Raw genomic sequence first — 17,398 nt, forward strand, 5'->3', positions numbered from 1 at the left:
GCAAAATCAAAATTGCCGCGCATCCATTTTGGGTCTGAGACCTTACCGCCAGCCATTGACCTAGTGGTACAGACTCACGTGGTAACTGGGCAGTAATGACCTAGGCGTGTCAAGTGCCACTTGACGCGTGTCCAATACGAGCGTCCCAAAATAAAAATTATTTTTCAGACACATGCCAAAAATGAAATTACCGCAAAAGCCACACGGTAACTCCATTTTGGAGCGTGTTGGGCGCACATAGATGCTTACGCGGCTTAGTAAAATGGCCCCTTTGTGATCACATAGCTCAACATTGGTAAATATACTCTCAGGTGCCTGGCACCATGATCAAAACCTTGTGTAAATGACTGCTGGTATTCCCCCACCTATAACACATACCCTTACTGGAGGCAATGCAACAAATTGATAGATGTAAACAACAGTGGGCTGTGGCAGAGGCATGCACAAAGTTGTATACTATACAAAGTATAGGTACAAATCCAGTCTTTTGAAGAGGGAAAAGTGAGTGGGCAACATCACCAACAGACTTTTATGTTAACTGTCCCCATCAGTAACAAAATATTGCACTCATTTTTAACATATTCATCGATCGGCAGTTCTCAGATCTTTTGTGGGGGAAGCACCAGCCAGTCAGTTTTTCAGGATATCAACAAGGAATACACATGAGATAAACTTGCATGCAAGGGAGAGGGTGTATGCTAAGTTCACTCATGCATATTCATTGCAGATATCATGACAACCTGCCTGGCTGATGCTCGCCTGGTTCTGAAAGTCACTGCCATAAGTAATAATGGGAAAGTAATTTGCTTGACCTTTATAACCCATAACAAAGGTCCTTCCAGTGAATATGGCTTCTAATTACTATCACTCAGTGGCGTAGCAAGGGGGGCTGCCACCTGGGGCGGGGCGGTTCGCCGTTGCACCCCCCCCCCCCGGGTGCAGCACGATGACACCCCCCTCCCCCCCGACCAGCTCCCGCACCCTAACTTTAAAAAGAATATCGGGAGGCGAGGCACAGCACCTCGCGCCTGCCCTGAACGTAAATGAAATGTGGACCGTCGGGCCTTCTCTTGCTCTGTCTGTCCCGCCCTTGTGGAAATAGGAAGTTGCATCAGTGGAGGGCGGGACACATTTCTATTACGTGCAGGCGCCTCCCGATATTCTTTTTAAAGGTAGGGTGCGTGAGCTGGTCGGGGGGGGGGGGGGGTCGATTCGCCGAGGGGGGGGCTGGCAGGGAGCACCCCCCCTTGCGCTGACACCCGGGGCGGACCGCCACTCCCGCCCCCCCTTGCTACGCCACTGCTATCACTTATTACTCAACAAGTCAGGGAAACCTGTGAGGAACCAATAAGTGTCAAACGAAAACAATGAGTTATTTCAGCTCACTTAGGGGTCCTTTTACTAATGTGCACTAGCATTTTTAGCACACGCTAAAAATAAGCATGCGCTAAACGCTAGAGATGCCCATATATTCCTACCGTGCCTTTGTAAATAACCCCCTTAAATTTCAAAAATATGTGGTGGAGGAAAAGACCTCAGAAATCTTGCAGCAACTCACACATACATGTTGCCAGATAACAATTCTTATCACTGGTCAAAAACCTCCACCACATAAAATCATGTGCGAAAAGTAAGGTACTCATATTCTTTTCATCAGTCTTTCTACTGTGATTATTCGCTGACCGCTCACACCGACTTATGAAAAGTATATGGGATGAGTACTAAAAAAAAATTTTTTTTGCACATGATTTTATATGATTGAGGTTTTTGACCAGTGATGAGAATTGGTCCTGTTATATGGCAACATGTTGGTCCTAATTACCATAAAGGATGTGTGAGTTGCTGCACGATTTCCAAGGTCCTTTTCCTCCACCAGTATTTTTGAAATTTAAGTAAGCTGCAATAACCCGTTGTTTTTCTAATTACTACTATATATGGTTGCAGGGGAATTTTCACTAACTTTTAGCTGATTTCTTACAATACAGTGATAGGCACATCTTCAGAGTTCACGTGACACATCAGGTTGGGTTTTACACATTTCTTTCATCGTAAGCTCAGTTATAGAATGGACAGTGGTGATCATTTTGGCATAGATACTGTGCAAGTCAGAATATGTTGCTTCTGCAGAATTCTGGCATATGCTCGGCTTCCACTGAAAACCGATCCATCTCTTCTCAGGCAGTATAGAATAGATGGCCCACATGCACCGATACCTGACTCTGGTTAAATAACTGCACTGACAAATGATATAAAGTCAGGAATTACATAACTAAGCAAAATTACACCAGCTTTACAGACATCTTTTTCCCAATATGCACACGTTTTCTCTAAATAAAATATAGAAAAAATTCCCAGCTGATGATTTCTTAAATTCTTCTTATCCCCATGTCACTCCCTCAGAATGGATTATTACAAAGTTCTGGTTCTGTAGCCTACAGCTTGGAACATAATATTGTTTTTAGTATGTTCCTTCCAAAGTTGCATATTACCAAAAAAAAAAAAAAAGCTGCACTTTGCATTCATTTTAGAGGACTATTTTCCACAGAACCTAAATGTTAAATAAACATTTTTTGCTTTTATCATCCAAAGTAGATTTGGGGCCCTGTTTACTAAGCCGTGTTGTAAGCACGCTGTTTTTAGCACGTGCTAATGCTACACACACCCATATATTTCTATGGGTGTCTCTAATTTTTAGCGCCCGCTAAAAACACTACTGTACTTTAGTAAATAGGGGCCTAAGCTTGCATACATCATAAGGTAATGTCTCAACCAAGGTGGCTTAATGCTTTTACCTTCTTCCTGTTTTCCTCCTCAGTTTTGTTCCATCATACTGACAGTCCTTCTCAAGTACTATCCACTATAACTCACCATGTCATATGGATATGATTAGATGGTGCACAGTTTCAAAAGGATGTGAGGTATATTATACCCCCACCACCCACTAAAAGGCTCAAGTCATGCTAGCTGAGCTCCAAAAGGAAACTACTTACATAACTCCCTTTGGAAAATTATCTTCAAAAGTCCTAACGGTAAAAATACCATACTCATCTACTTTGTAACTACATCAGCCACTTAAATTTGTCCCACAATTCAGTGGCACAGAAAGAAAATCCAGTAGTCTTAATTTTGAATACCTATTTCTGTGTAGATAAATGATGAAAAATGGACAGCACATTAAAATAACTTTTGCATTCATATAAATGTATTTTTAAAGTGACAGCAAGATTTGCATTTAAACCAAAAAGCCTACTTGATTTTAGCTCCTCACAGATGCATAAAAACAGGGTCTAATTTTAGTTTTGGCAAATGATTATAAAGCTGAATCTCCAACTCCAGTCTGCAAAAGGGAACTACTGTATAGTCCATGACATCAACGGACTCCAATGTAAAAAAAAAGAAAACCCTTTTGATGGACTCACGTGTGGACTAATTTGTCCTGATAAATTAAGTTCTGAGCTGTAGCGAGGTTATTTAACAGGGTCAGCAAAGGAAGACTTTGTTCTACTGCGTGCTCAAAGATGTACCTTGTCCCCCTCTCTATCCCCCAGTCTCCCACCACGTAGTTTTAACTATGGAAAGATTAAAATGGGTCTTGGAATTTCCTATACGAGTCCCCAGATAAATAAGTACAACCAGGTTCCCTGCTCATCAGAGCCTACCTGTGGATGAATCTCAAATAAAGGGAGTGACACTATCCAGCAGCCCAAATCAGTATTTCTCACTAGATGTGTGATGTACAGAAGACCAGTGGGCCAATACAGAAAGCTAGCACAGATGGAAGTATCCAGTTAGCGTGATGTCTACACTCTATTTTCTGGGTGCCTGGTGCGGAAGCAGTTTTGCACAGAAGCAAAACTTTGCGTTAGACACTGATACACAGCATATTAAAATGGAGGCTATTAGCTATTCCATGCCAATGCAGAGAACTGTTGCAAAAGCAAAGCACGGGAACCTGAACACCAGGTCTGAGGAAGCATAAAAGGATTAGCTCATTCTTCTGCAGAAGTTGCTCTGGAGTGGAATAGCTAGTGCCCCCCCCCTCTAAGACCCCAAAGCCCCACCCCAGAAAGCCTGCGCCAATGCTTTGATTCCCCACCCCCTGGTTCTCCTTAAAATAAAGCCCTTGTGCCTGGAAAAACAGATGAAGGAAAATAAAATAAACCCCAACCATTCCTGACCCAAAGTATAATTCTACAGACTACATTCAGTCAATCTACAGCATCCTTATTCGAAAGCCATCCTGCAGCTTATGCTTAGACGCATCTTCTCTTATAAACATAAATATTTGGCCAGCATCCAACGTATATACCTTTAGAGAGCTTGCTTTGCCTCAGCCAGTTTTTAAATAATACCTTTGCTCTATATCATACGATTTTGTCTTGAAGAAATTCACACTAGTTACAAATACAGAATCACCTAGCATATAAGCAAAAAGGAAAGACAAATTTTGAATAAATTAATATAATAAAGTTATCTTACCATTTTTTAGATATCCTCAGTTTTGAAATGAAATTGAGACCACTGTGCTTTAAAGGGTATATTTTATCTCCCTAGTGCACAATCTCTGCTGTTTTACGGTATACGAATTAAAACCGCTCAGATAAAGTCTGTTTACGTTAGCTTATGCAATACATGTGTTGTTGTTTTTTTTTATTTTTTGGTTGTTAAAACACTGCAACAGGTCTTTCTGCATACAGAAAGGTGAAGCAGCAGGGCAAGTGATTCACTGTAGCATCATGGATCGAGGAGATCAATTCCACCTCGAACCCACTGTATTTAAAATATATTAACATATAACCAATGGGGAAAAACAAGGGTGGGGGAAAAATAAAAAGAATGCTGTTTTGCATCAAGTTTAAGGTAGAGGAAGACGATAATTAATATGAATGATTTTTAAACCCTGAGTCATGTCTGAACAATCAAAGAGACCAGGAAGAGAGCAGAAGAGGTAAATAACACCAGAAGCAATTCTGATTTTTGCTGCCACCAGTACTTCTCTCGGTGGTAAGGAACAGCTAAGCTTGCCTTTATATTCAGCTTAACAAATGTCTGTTAGGGCAGCTAACTTAATTATCTCCAGCTTTATAGTACTGGTGGAGGGTAGGTTTCTCCAGCTCTTACAAGTCTCTCTATGGCTTAACCTTTGGCATTCTACTCTTGTTGACTATTTTGACGAACATTCCATAAAAGGTACTGATATGAATAATGTTCATTGTTTTAAAGACCAACTATTCCTCTGTATTTCAAAGTGTTAAACACTGCACCTGCAGTGTTTTTTTGGACAAAAGGGGATTTAAGGCAATATAAAGCTGAAAGATATGTATTAGTGTGGCAATAATCTTTTTTTTGTGGGGCGGGCGTGTGCATATACAGTGTACACACAATTACACACACAGACATATGCATATATACACTGTACACACATACACATATAACTATACACATTTGTATATACATGATTTAGTGATCTTCCACAGAAAATTTAAAGTGCCACAGTTCAGAGGTGCTCATCCATCTTTCCCCATGGTGCTCTTAAGGAACTCGGCAGGTTCTTTACAGCGATAATGCGCAAGCCCATCGATCTGGAACCAGTGTTTTCAGTCTCGTTTGTAAAGGAAGTGGGGTTGCTGCATCAGTCCACTGGAATGTGTAGAAATAGAGGAGGAAGTAATGAATCGCCCCGCAGCTGCACTAACTGCAATCCAGGGGTTGAACCAAGCCTTCTTTGTAAACCCGAACAATAGCTTCACAAACAAACTTGTATTGGCTCTGTAAAAAGACAAAGCTGCTGTTAGTGATCAATCTCTGTAATTTAATCCTCATTTTAAGGTCATTAAACTGACTACTAAAAACATCAAATATGGAAAAAAAACCCCAACCTGACCTCACTGCATCTAGCCATTTGCCTTTTCCTTTGACAGCACTGCTCGGGAGACTAATGGCCCACTTCCTGAATTTGTTAGCACATTTATCAACTGAAAGAGCAGTTTTCTTTATCTTTCTTATTTTATTGGTATTCAAAAAATGTTTAATGCTTAGAGAAACTCAACCACATATGTATCACAATAATTGTAAGCACTAACTGTGGTCTTAAATGTTGTTTAACAAGGGCCACCACAATCTCTAAAGTTTTTTTTTTTTAATAAAAGGACCATTAGAAAGTGGATAGAGCCCAACATTTAGTTGTATCTCTTGATAGTCACACCTATTTTCCTCATTACTCCAAAACTTTTTTTGAAACATTTGTTGAAAAAGTAATCTCTCTTTATATTCTGAATAATCCCATCACGATAACGATATCTTCAAAGAGAATAGTTTCAACGTACATTCAAAATGACTACTTAACTCAGGAATATTCATTGTGGATATCCTGAAAACCCGATTGGACTAGGTGTGTCCCGAGGACTGGGTTGGGAATGGATGCACTAGAATATATCAAACATTTGTCGAGTATTCACCTATGCACTACTCTATAAACCTGTGCATACCTGCAGCAGCGAGTATTTCACAGGTGGGCGTGCACATTTACACCTGTCGCTTAGAGCAGTGTTTCCCAAGTCCAGCCCTGGAGTACCACCTTGCCAGTCAGGTTTTCAGGATATCCACAATGAATATATATGAACTTGATTTGCATACACTGCCTCCATTATATGCAAATCTTTTTCATGCATATTCATTCTGGATATCCTTAAAACCTGACTGGCAAGGGGGTACTCCAGGGCTGGACTTGGGAAACACTGGCTTACAGAATACTATAAGGTACATGTGTATTATCAGCAATTAGGTGAACACAACGCAGTGCTTGCAACTAAGTGCATGCATGTGTATATACCCGATTATGTTGGTATTCTATAAAGGATACTTACAGAATATATGCCTATCAGATACCTTCTAAGTGCCTATATATATATATATGATGGGGGTGGATTCTTTAACAGCTCAGCTATAATATATATATATATATATATATATATATATAATTAAATTAAATGTATAGACATCCAAACTGCATGCCTGAACCTCAATAGAACATAGATTCTTTAACATCTCACACATATATATGTATATATATATATATATATATATATATATATATATATATATATATATATGTGAGATGTTAAAGAATCCACCCCCACTATAGGACCATGCTGGACATTGTAGCTATAAATTTGGCCAGGGAGGTGGGAAGAATGAAAGGTGAGCAGAGTAGGGGTGGGAGCAGCAGGGAGCAAAGTTGAAGAATTGGCTGGAGAGGTTACATGAAAGGAAAGGCAGGAACTGAAACTGGGACACAGGACTGCAAGGAAGGATGAACGTTTGCTAAGAAGGGAGTAGAGAATTCTACTGAGGTTCAGGCATGCAGTTTGGATGTCTATACATTTAATTTAATTTGCTATACAGCCTTAATGTGTATCAAAGCAGTTTAATATAAAAAGTCTAATATAAAAAACTTAAACACACAAAATCTAGGGGTTCATATTCAAAGTGATTTAGCCAGCCAGAAACAGCTCCTCCCTAACCCACATCCTCTCTGCAGTTGCCTTAATTGGTTAGTGCCTCTGAATTTCACGACTGGCTACTAAACTGAAAGCCAGTTGTTTTATGGGCGGACCGGGGGGGGGGGGGGGGGGGCAGATTTGGCACTTATGTGGTTAAGTGCCCATAGCAAGTGCCTAAGGTTAGCAAATCGGACCTCATAAAAGTCAATCCTATTGTTATGCAGTGTTGCTTAGGCAGTTAAATGCTGAATATCGCACTTAACCTGATAAGAGATATCTGGTCACAGAAACCCATATATTCAATGCCAGTGCCAGGACATGGCTCAGCACTGAATATTCGTGAATAATGCTGGCAGCAGCTAAAAAAACCACCCCCAAATACTCGCCACCGCCAGCTGAATATCGACTCCCTAGTCTCCATGAGGCACAATCAAACCTGTCTCAATATATTCACACATACACACAAGTTCAGAGAGCTTTGAAATGCGAAAGAGATGCCTTTAATTTTAAAAGAATACCATGATCGCTTACGAGATTTAAAGTGCACAAATGCTATAGAGCTGTACGAGAAAACTAACAATAGTTCAATCTCCATGCTCAACCAATTTAAATTACATTTCCAGAAAGAAAAATCATGCATAAAACCATTACATGGTTGTGACGGCTGTCTATGAACAGACACAGACTGCTTCACTGCTCTTTCCACGCCCAGCCCCAGCCTTACTACTTACTGCTGTTTGCACCATCATGGCACGCTGCTCTCTCATTTTCCGCACAATATCCAGTGGATACACAGGCTGGTTTCTTTCAATTAAGCACATAGCTGTTTCCATAGTGACTAGCACACCGGTGCGACCTATTCCAGCACTGTAAAACACAATATATATTATGAAAGAAATCGATGAAAGCAAATAGCATGCCACCAGCAGGCATTATAATATATTCCTAAGCACACTATTCTCAGAACCTAAAGGCAAAAGGAAAAGTTGTTGAAGATGAGATCACACTTCATAACAGTGTGCGTCTAGTTAGAAGGTGAGCATTTTACGCTACAAGAAGAATACAGAAAGCAAACAGATGAAAACACCAACTTACCAGTATCCTTACACCATCAATATTAAACATGGATATTCAATTCAGGTTAGCAGTATATTCAAAATATTTACTGAACAGCATCATTGACTTTCGCACTAATTCTTTGCCATTCACACCCCTGAATTCCACTCACTCTGTAAATAACTCAAAACAACCAAGATTAAAATGTGGCCACAGCCTGATTACTTGGACATTGTAAGCAGTATACTATGCCATACTTTGTATTGTTAACTGAATATGTTTACTGCTGTAATTGTATATTGCTTATATTTGATTTATTCTTGCTGTATACCGCTTTGAGTGAATTCATTCAAAAAGGCGGTAAATAAATCCTACTAAATAAATAAATAAATAAATAAATGTTAAAATGACTTCAAACACTTACCTTCAAAAAGACTCCGACAACATACCTTTCCCAAGTGCAGCCTTTTTTCTACCCAAATACAGCTAGTTGGTCACTAACTAGACTCTGTCTGAAAATACATTTCCTCATAATTTTAATTTACATCACCTTCATCTGCGGAACTCGCAGTGACATAGGGTCATACTTCATCTTATCAACCTTTACTCCTCCTTTTTTTCCTTTTACTCCAGCTGTATCTGACTCTAACAACCCCTTTTTCCTCTGGTCCTTCTGCCCCCAAACTAAGCTGCGACTGACCCACCACTATCCCTAGTTGTTCACTTCCTAAACCAACCCCCCCATCAACTTAGGACTAGCCACTCAATGAATGGAACTCGTTGCCAGAGGATTTGGTAATAGTGGTTAGCGTATCTGGGTTTAAAAAAGGATTGGACAAATTTTTTGTGGAAAAGTCCATAGTCTGCCATGGGAAAGCTGCTGCTTGCCCTGGGATTGGTAGCATGGAATGTTGCTACTATTTGGGTTTCTTCCAGGTATTGTGACCTAGATTGGCCATAGCTGGAAACAGGATATTGGGCTACATGGACCATTGGTCTGACCCAGTATGGTTATTCTTATGATTCCCCAAGCAAAGTCACCCCCCCCCATACCTGAACAAACAGGAAAGGGTGGGAAAATTCCTCCTTCCTCAGAACACACAACCTGCTCCTTCCCCACTGCCCCACCTAAAATGCCCAACAAAAACCTCTCAAGTACTGTCCATTCCACCAACCCCTTGAATCAAATAGCTCCATTCTACAGAACCCCCTACCTTCATTTCTCAGCCATTGCTACCCAACTCTAACTTCATATTAACCCTATTCCTCCCTCAAAACCCCCTCTTTTGCTCAAACTATTGAAGACCCATCTCTTCAACAAGACATATAACAAAGATCAAGACATGTGAAATTCCCCACATGCATCTAGAACTGTTTTATGATGTTTATCTTGTTATATCGCTACTATGCTTTATCATTAGCATGTAACTATTATGACTCTGCCCCGGTATCGTGCTCTCATTCATCTCCCCCCCCTTGGTGGTCAGACCTGGTGGTCGCAATGGACTGTCTGTTGATGGTTTTCCCGGTTCCAGAAGTCATGCCGGTCCGGATTTTCTAGCCTGCCAGTTGGTCTCGAGACTTTTTGTAATTAAGCTGTTTCCGTACCTGGTGAACTCCCTGGCTGTTGGCCTTTATTAACCACCTGGAAGTGTTTCTAGTTTGCCTTGCAACAGAGGTCCTCAGAGGTGTGTCTTCTGTGGTTGTTTGTTGCTGTGCTTTTGCTACTTTCAGTTTCTGCCTTTGAACCTAGTGCCTGGACCTGGACTTTGACTCTGCTTGCCGCCTGCCTTTGAACCTTTGCCTGGACCTGGACTTTGACTTTGCTTGCCGCCTGCCTTTGAACCTTTGCCTGGACCTGGACTCTGACTTCGCTTGCTGCCTGCCTTGGAACCTGTGCCTGGAGCTGGACCTTGACTTTATTTGCCTGGCCCCGGTTCTGCTGGGTTTGTGGACTATGTTCCTGTTCTCTGCTGTGGCTTCTGTTCCGGTGGGTGTTCCTCCTGCCGCTGCCGTCCTCGGCAGTAGCCCAAGGGCTCACTATCCAGTGTTTCGTGTGAAGCGTGACATTAACCCAAAATCTTTCTGTAAAACCAAATGTCTATATTGCCCTATCTCCACTATTCATGATGTATTGTAAGCCACATTGAGCCTGCAAAGAGGTGGGAAAATGTGGGATACAAATGCAACAAATAAATAAATAAAAATAAATTACTCCCATCACTGGAACTATCTTCCTTTCACCATACGGTCATGAACTACCTTTTAAAAATTTTAAGAGAGTATTAAAAACATTTTCAAACAGTCATTCAATCTGACTGCATAGTGGATAGAAGGCTTGTGTCAAGCACAATGTTTTCCTTTCCTTTTGTGGTTCCTCATCTGCTCCTTTCTTTCCCCTCCCTGTTCTGTCCTGGTTTCCCTTTTTCTTTCCTGATCTATGTATGACTGAATAGTTGTAAGTGTTGATTTGCTTTCCTATCCAAAATTGTGGTTCCTTTCTTACTCGGTTGATACACGTTTTAGTTTGTAAACCGCCCAAATCTGCAAGTTAGCTTGGGCATATAGCAAGTTTTAATAAACTATAAACTATCCAATACTCATTATAAGCTTGCCTCAGTCAATGTTTTTTGCCCTCATTTTTAACAATGAGGTCACCTATACCTGCATACATTTGGTTTCAGAGCCAGGTTAATCTTGGTTATTCCAACAAACAGTCCTGTTGGCAGAAATTCAGGTAATAACTCGGGGTTATGCATCTCCATTCTATGTGCTTTAGCAAAAAGTAAAGCAAGTATACAGTCAATTGTTTTCGTATTACAGTAATCGTAGTCCATACATTTTTACAAATACTGTACATCAATATCTATCACTATTAACACACATACACACTCTTTGAAGTCACTTCTGGAGGCAGCAGTAAGGACGCCTGGGAGTACACTACAAGATTCTATAATATCTAGTGGGCAAGGAAAGAAACAACTACGAATAGCACAAGAAAAACACAACCTGCTAAAAAGACATGTAGTGATGAACTAAGACCTCGAATCTCCAGGGCTCCCAACTCAAATCATCAGACTGTGCGAACAGCAAGAGCTGTTGATGGATAAGGTATAACTGATCCTTGGGGGAAGGAAGGGGGAGGTGTCACACTCCGGTCATCCATTTTTAATCATTTTGTTTTCCCAAATGAATCTCTAAAATTCCAGAAGCATGATTTCCATAAGTAAAACAGGTGTCGTGAGGCTTCTAGCCAATATGGTTCCATCTGCAGTGATGCTTTGCTGGGGTTGCCTTGGGAGAGGAAAAGGATTAATACACAAAAGCTAAAAACATTTGGTATTTTGCATAAGTCACAGCAAGGGTTTAGATCATGATATAGCACAGAGACACTGCTTCTTGAGTCAGGGGCAACAGGCAGTGTTATTACAGTTTGCTGTATCCGCTGCCTTTGACGCTATTAATCATTCTATACTTCTGCTTAAACTATCTGAAATAGGAGTGTCAGGCCAGGGAAAGTGTTAAATTTGGTTTGAAAAGTTTTTGAAGAATAGGGATATAATGGGAGATCATCCAGTTGGAATCCTGGTTGTGGTGTGCCTCAGGGCTTCCCACTTTTCCCATCTTTGTTTAATGTTTTGAGTTTTTGGAGGAATTTATTTTCTGAGGCAGGTATTACAGTTTTATCATATACGGATGATATCTTTCTCCTTTGTCCTGTTGTAGAGACGTTGAACAGCACTCTGGGTTCTATAAAACATTATCCCCCCTGTATACTAAGCCGTGCTAGCGGCTGCCGTGCGCCAACGCTGACACAGCCCATTCACTCTGAATGGGCTGTGTCAGCACTGCCGCGCGCTTAGTAAACAGGAGGGTATATTTGTTCCATTGAGAATTCCTTTCCATTTCAGAGGGCACTTTATTAGAATGCACTGCCTGCCAATTTGAAGATTCTGTCGTCATATTTACCTTTTAGGACGATGCTAAAGACTTATTTATATGAATTCCAGTTTATGAGTTTATATTAGTAAGCTACACTATCTTGATTTTGTTATTCTTTCTTGCTGTAGAAATTTCTTGCTTTGTGAACCGATGTGAATCCTTTTTTGGAAGAACGGTTGGTATACAAGACTCAGATAGAATAGAACAGAATCCCAAGGGCTGCGCAAGAGAGACGGGGCAGAAAAATCACTCCCCATCCATTGTTTCCCTTGCGGTGGCTGCAGTACAATAGGCAATGTGGGGGTGCTTAAGGCCACACCACACAATGTGTGATTCCAGCTCAGGATGCTCCTGCTAGCTACTCAATGATTTTTGGCTATAAAAAAATGGCAGACCAATTAAAAAAATCTTAGAATAAATGATTAAAAGACTACTAGGAGACATCTTTCTATGGTTAACCATAGCTTGGCATCAGACCTTGTACTTTTATCAATGGAAATATGCTATTCTTAAACCACTTAAAAAAAAAAAAACCTGTTCCTGGATCCAACTATACCAGATCACTATTGGCCAGTGTCTAATTTATGTACCCCTCTGTAAGATTACTAAGCCAATTTATATAACAGATTTTAGCTCTTCACCCGCTCCAATCTGGTTTTAGGTCACACTGCAGTACTGAAACTGTAACAACATCAGTGCTTAGTGAGGTTCATGAGTATCTGGATCAAAATCAGATAACTCTTGTCATCTTTCTAGATCTGGTAAGCTGCTTTTGACCATTCACTTCTCTCTCGTCCTTCTGGCTTAGGTTTGTCAGACACTGTCTTCTGTTGGTTTCAATCTTTTAGATTGGACTTTTACTGCTTTTACTCCAGCTTCCAGTTCAAAAATTCAGCACTTATACTTCTAAGAGTACAGTCCCGCAAAGCTCCATCCTTTCTCCTCTCATTTAACCTGTTCTTAAGCCCACTGGCAACATTGATTCAAGAATCTGCAACCTCTTTCCGTGCCTACACAGATGACCTTCTTTTTCAAATTGAAGTGGAAAATCCTGACATCAGACAACTGCAAATCTGTTTAGATAAGATTGCTCAATGGCTGTTGGAGAACCATCTCATTTTAAATCCAGAGAAAAACGTAGTCTGTTGGCTAATAGGATTCTTGTCCTGCCCATCATTCAATTTGCAGCTCCTGGGAACAACACAGGTAGACTCTTTCCGTTATCTAGGAATTATTGTTGATTACCAACTATCTTTTGCTCCTCAGGTCTCAGCTCTTATCTTAGGAGACTTCAGTATTCATGTAGATGAACCACCCTCCACATGTACCACAGCTTTTTCCTCTCTGCTGTAAGACCTTGGCTTAACTCTGTATGTTACGGTGCCAACACATTGCTGGATATAATCTGATCATAACAGATTCTGCCTCCCCTCTCCAAGTTTCCTCACTTAAACCCATCCAGTATCATGGTCGGACCACTTCTGTGTATTTTTTCAAGCTACTTTTCCTCCACACACAATTACTTTTTCTTCCACTGGGTACTGGACAAGATGCTTCAACCGTATTGTACCTTTCACTCTCTCGTCACTGAATTACCTTGATCTTTCATAGATGAGCAGGTTCCCATTTGGATTTCTATCTTACAACAGGCTTTTGATCAAATAGCTCCTTTAACTTATGTCCAAAAGATGCTACTAACCATCAGCCTTGGTATCACCCAGGTCTGCCCCTATGTAAACGTCAGGTACGCAGGTCAGAACTTCTCTGGTGGAAATTCAAATCAGATGACTCTCTAATACATTGTAAACAGACACAATACTACTTTAACATCCAAATTTGAGCTGTCAAAAAACAGCATTTCTCCAGACAAATTAAACTCGCTTTAAATTCAACTAAGTAACTCTTTAAGGTATTTAATTATCTTGTGTCTCCTCCGTCTAAGGATTGTTCTACTGGCCTACTCACTTCTGAAAGCCTGGTCTCTCATTTTACCTTGAAGGTGGACAAGCTGTGTGCAACTTTTCCATCTCTAGATCCTCACTTGTCTAATGCTTTACCGCAAGTAAACCTAGATCCTGGGTTACTTTCCAAATTCCATCTGTTGATTCTTTAAAGAAGGTATTAACTCAATTGCACGTAGCATACTGCTCTTTAGACCCATTTCCTTCAAGTTGGCTGGTTCAGCCTTCACTCGGGTTACTCTGTTTTATACAGTCAATGATTTCTAACAAGTCTGTCATCTGGTTTGGTCCCAATCTCACTTAAACAAGTACTGGTTAAGCCTATCCTGAAAAAGTCAAACTCTGATCCATTGCAGCCTAACAATTATCGACTGGTTTGTAACTTACTTTTCCTGTCAAAAATACTTGAAACAATAGTACTACAGCAACTTCAGTCCTTTGCTGAATCAGTGAATGCACTACCATCCTCGTCAGTCGGGTTTTAGGGCAGGTTACACCACGGAAACCGCTATCACTGCACTCCTGAATGAACTACACAGCAACCTGGAACAGGGTACGATTGCTTTGGTAGTATCCTTAGATCTTTCGGCAGAATTTCACCTTATTGATCACACACATCTCCTTCAACGTTTGGCTTCTATGGGTATCATGGACATTATTCTAAAAGGGTTCACCTCTTTTCTGCGAAATCATTCTTTTACAGTAGTTCAGTCAACATCTACCTCTGCTCCATGTGCTTTGCTGTGTGGAGTTCCCAATCCATTCTGTCACCTACTCTTTTCAACCTGTTTGTAAGTCCTTCAGTACTACTTATTCAGACTTTTGCTATTAGCTCTTATTCATACGCTGATGACTTTCTTTTAGTTCACTATACTGATCTGCTATCCATAGACTTAACTCCTCTCCAGAACTGCCTGTTACAGGTTGCTTGCTGGCTAAGGTTTTGAACACGGAAAAAACTGTTGCTTGCTAGATCACTGGTTTGTCACCTATCCTAACTACAATTCCATCCCTTTTTGGCAGACTTGTCACCCCTGTTAGTTCCTTCAGATATCTTGGAATTACTCAGGATTCTGAGCTGTCCTTCACTCCACAAATCTCTCAGGTTGTGAAGATAGGTTTCTTTTTCCTGCATCGTTTGCAATCAATTTTTAAAATGCTTGACAACCCATCACTATGTTCCCTCTTCTACACCTATTTCAATTCCCACTATGACTATTGTAATTTAGTGTATTCCAGTATTACTAAGGCTAACCTAAAACGACTACAAACCCTTCAGAATACTGTCACCCGTATAATTTGCCACACTAAACGCTATGATCGCATATCGTCTTTACTGCAATGACTTCACTGGCTCACTATCGAATCTCAAATTAAATTTAAAATTTTTACCTTAACGCACAAGGTTTTCTAGTCTTCCACTCCATCTTATCTAGCTTCTCTGATTATCCCTTATACACCTGCTCAAACTCTTCAGTCTTTGACAGATAAATGCCTGCCTCATCCTTCTAAATAAATGCCTGCCTCATCCTCCTTGGAGTGGAGGAGTGGCCTAGTGGTTAGGGTGGTGGACTTTGGTCCTGGGGAACTGAGGAAGTGAGTTCAATTCCCACTTCAGGCACAGGCAGCTCCTTGTGACTCTGGGCAAGTCACTTAACCCTCCATTGCCCCAGGTACAAATAAGTACCTGTATACAATATGTAAGCCGCATTGAGCCTGCCATGAGTGGGAAAGTGCGGGGTACAAATGTAACAAAAATAAAGAACGTTAGGAGTCCACGTGTTCTTCAGCATTTTTCTTCTTTATTCCTACGCTCTGGAACTCGCTCCCAAAGCAGCTGCTTCTCAAAAGCCCTATTCTGCCTTTCGAGCAACTCTAAAAACATACTTTTTGGAATTAGCTTTTGAAAACTGAGGGCTGTTTCAGTATGGTTCTCTTTGATGAGGTTTGGGATTTTTTACTTATGGGTCCTAGGAACAATTGTTATAAGTTGTGCATAATTTTGGAGTGTTTTGTTTCTTTTCTAAGCTGGATGGATTGATTGCCCTTGGATGTCTGATTGTTGCCTGCTTTGTCTCGAGTGAGTGACTGCTTTCCTATATTATGGCGTTCACTTCCACATTTAAATGTTATACTTATTTGTAAACCACTTTATTTGTTATTAATGAGAAACAGTATATCAAACCTAATAAATAATAAAATGGGATTCTTTACAACAATTACAGATTTATGTAACCTCTTTGATCATGACTCCTTCCATGCTTCTTCTTGCCCTTTTTATGACACGGCTTGATTATTGTAAATTGTTTATTCTGAAATTTCACAATATCTTCTGAAGAAATTGCAAATGCTGTAAAACCATGCTATGTGACTTCTTTGCCACTTTAGTTGTTTTGCCCATGTTACACCTTTGCTTAAAAAAACATCATTGGCTGCTTGTTGAATTCAGGGTGACGTTCAAGATTCTCCTCTTAACATTTAAGGCTTACCAATGGCGGTCACCTGCCTATTTACATGGTTTAAGCATACCTTATGCATCCCTTCATATACTACGATCCCTCAATGATCATACATCAGTTCTGCAAAGTCCGCGTGCTGCCTATTATGAATCTATATGTCACTATGCATTCTTTTTTACAGTGCTTGAGCTTTACTACTGCCTCTGACAATTTGGGGAGAACTCGCCATCAAATGTTTTAAGATGACCATTAAAACCTGACTTTTTACCCAGGTATATTTGGATTGATTTGGGGATTTCTGGGGATGCTGTCCACTGGATCCTACACTGTAGTTTGGATTCCTGTACGCTGTCCGTTATGAACGAGTTTCTTTAAATACTTGTAGTTCCTTTCCAATCTGAGTTCCTTTTTAGATTGTGTACCATTTTGTCAGTTAAATGCGGTATAGTAAATTATAAATAAATAAAAATCAATCTTA

At 40.4% G+C, this 17,398-nt stretch overlaps 1 protein-coding gene across 3 annotated transcripts in view; it reads right to left on the reverse strand.

Annotated features, from left to right (window-relative positions):
* Positions 1-4,075: 4,075 nt before the first annotated feature.
* Positions 4,076-17,398, reverse strand: part of PTPN3 (protein tyrosine phosphatase non-receptor type 3) — a 694,116-nt gene continuing 680,793 nt past the window's right edge. For all 3 annotated transcript variants that reach the window (XM_030204676.1, XM_030204692.1, XM_030204685.1), the window contains exons 26-27: positions 8,234-8,369; positions 4,076-5,769 (exon numbers count right to left, since the gene is read on the reverse strand). In XM_030204676.1, the coding sequence (XP_030060536.1) occupies positions 5,692-5,769; positions 8,234-8,369 (214 nt within the window). In that variant the 3' untranslated portion in view covers positions 4,076-5,691. The remainder of the gene's footprint in view (positions 5,770-8,233; positions 8,370-17,398) is intronic.

This window comes from Microcaecilia unicolor, chromosome 1 (genome assembly GCF_901765095.1).
Source record: "Microcaecilia unicolor chromosome 1, aMicUni1.1, whole genome shotgun sequence".
Taxonomy (NCBI): domain Eukaryota; kingdom Metazoa; phylum Chordata; class Amphibia; order Gymnophiona; family Siphonopidae; genus Microcaecilia; species Microcaecilia unicolor.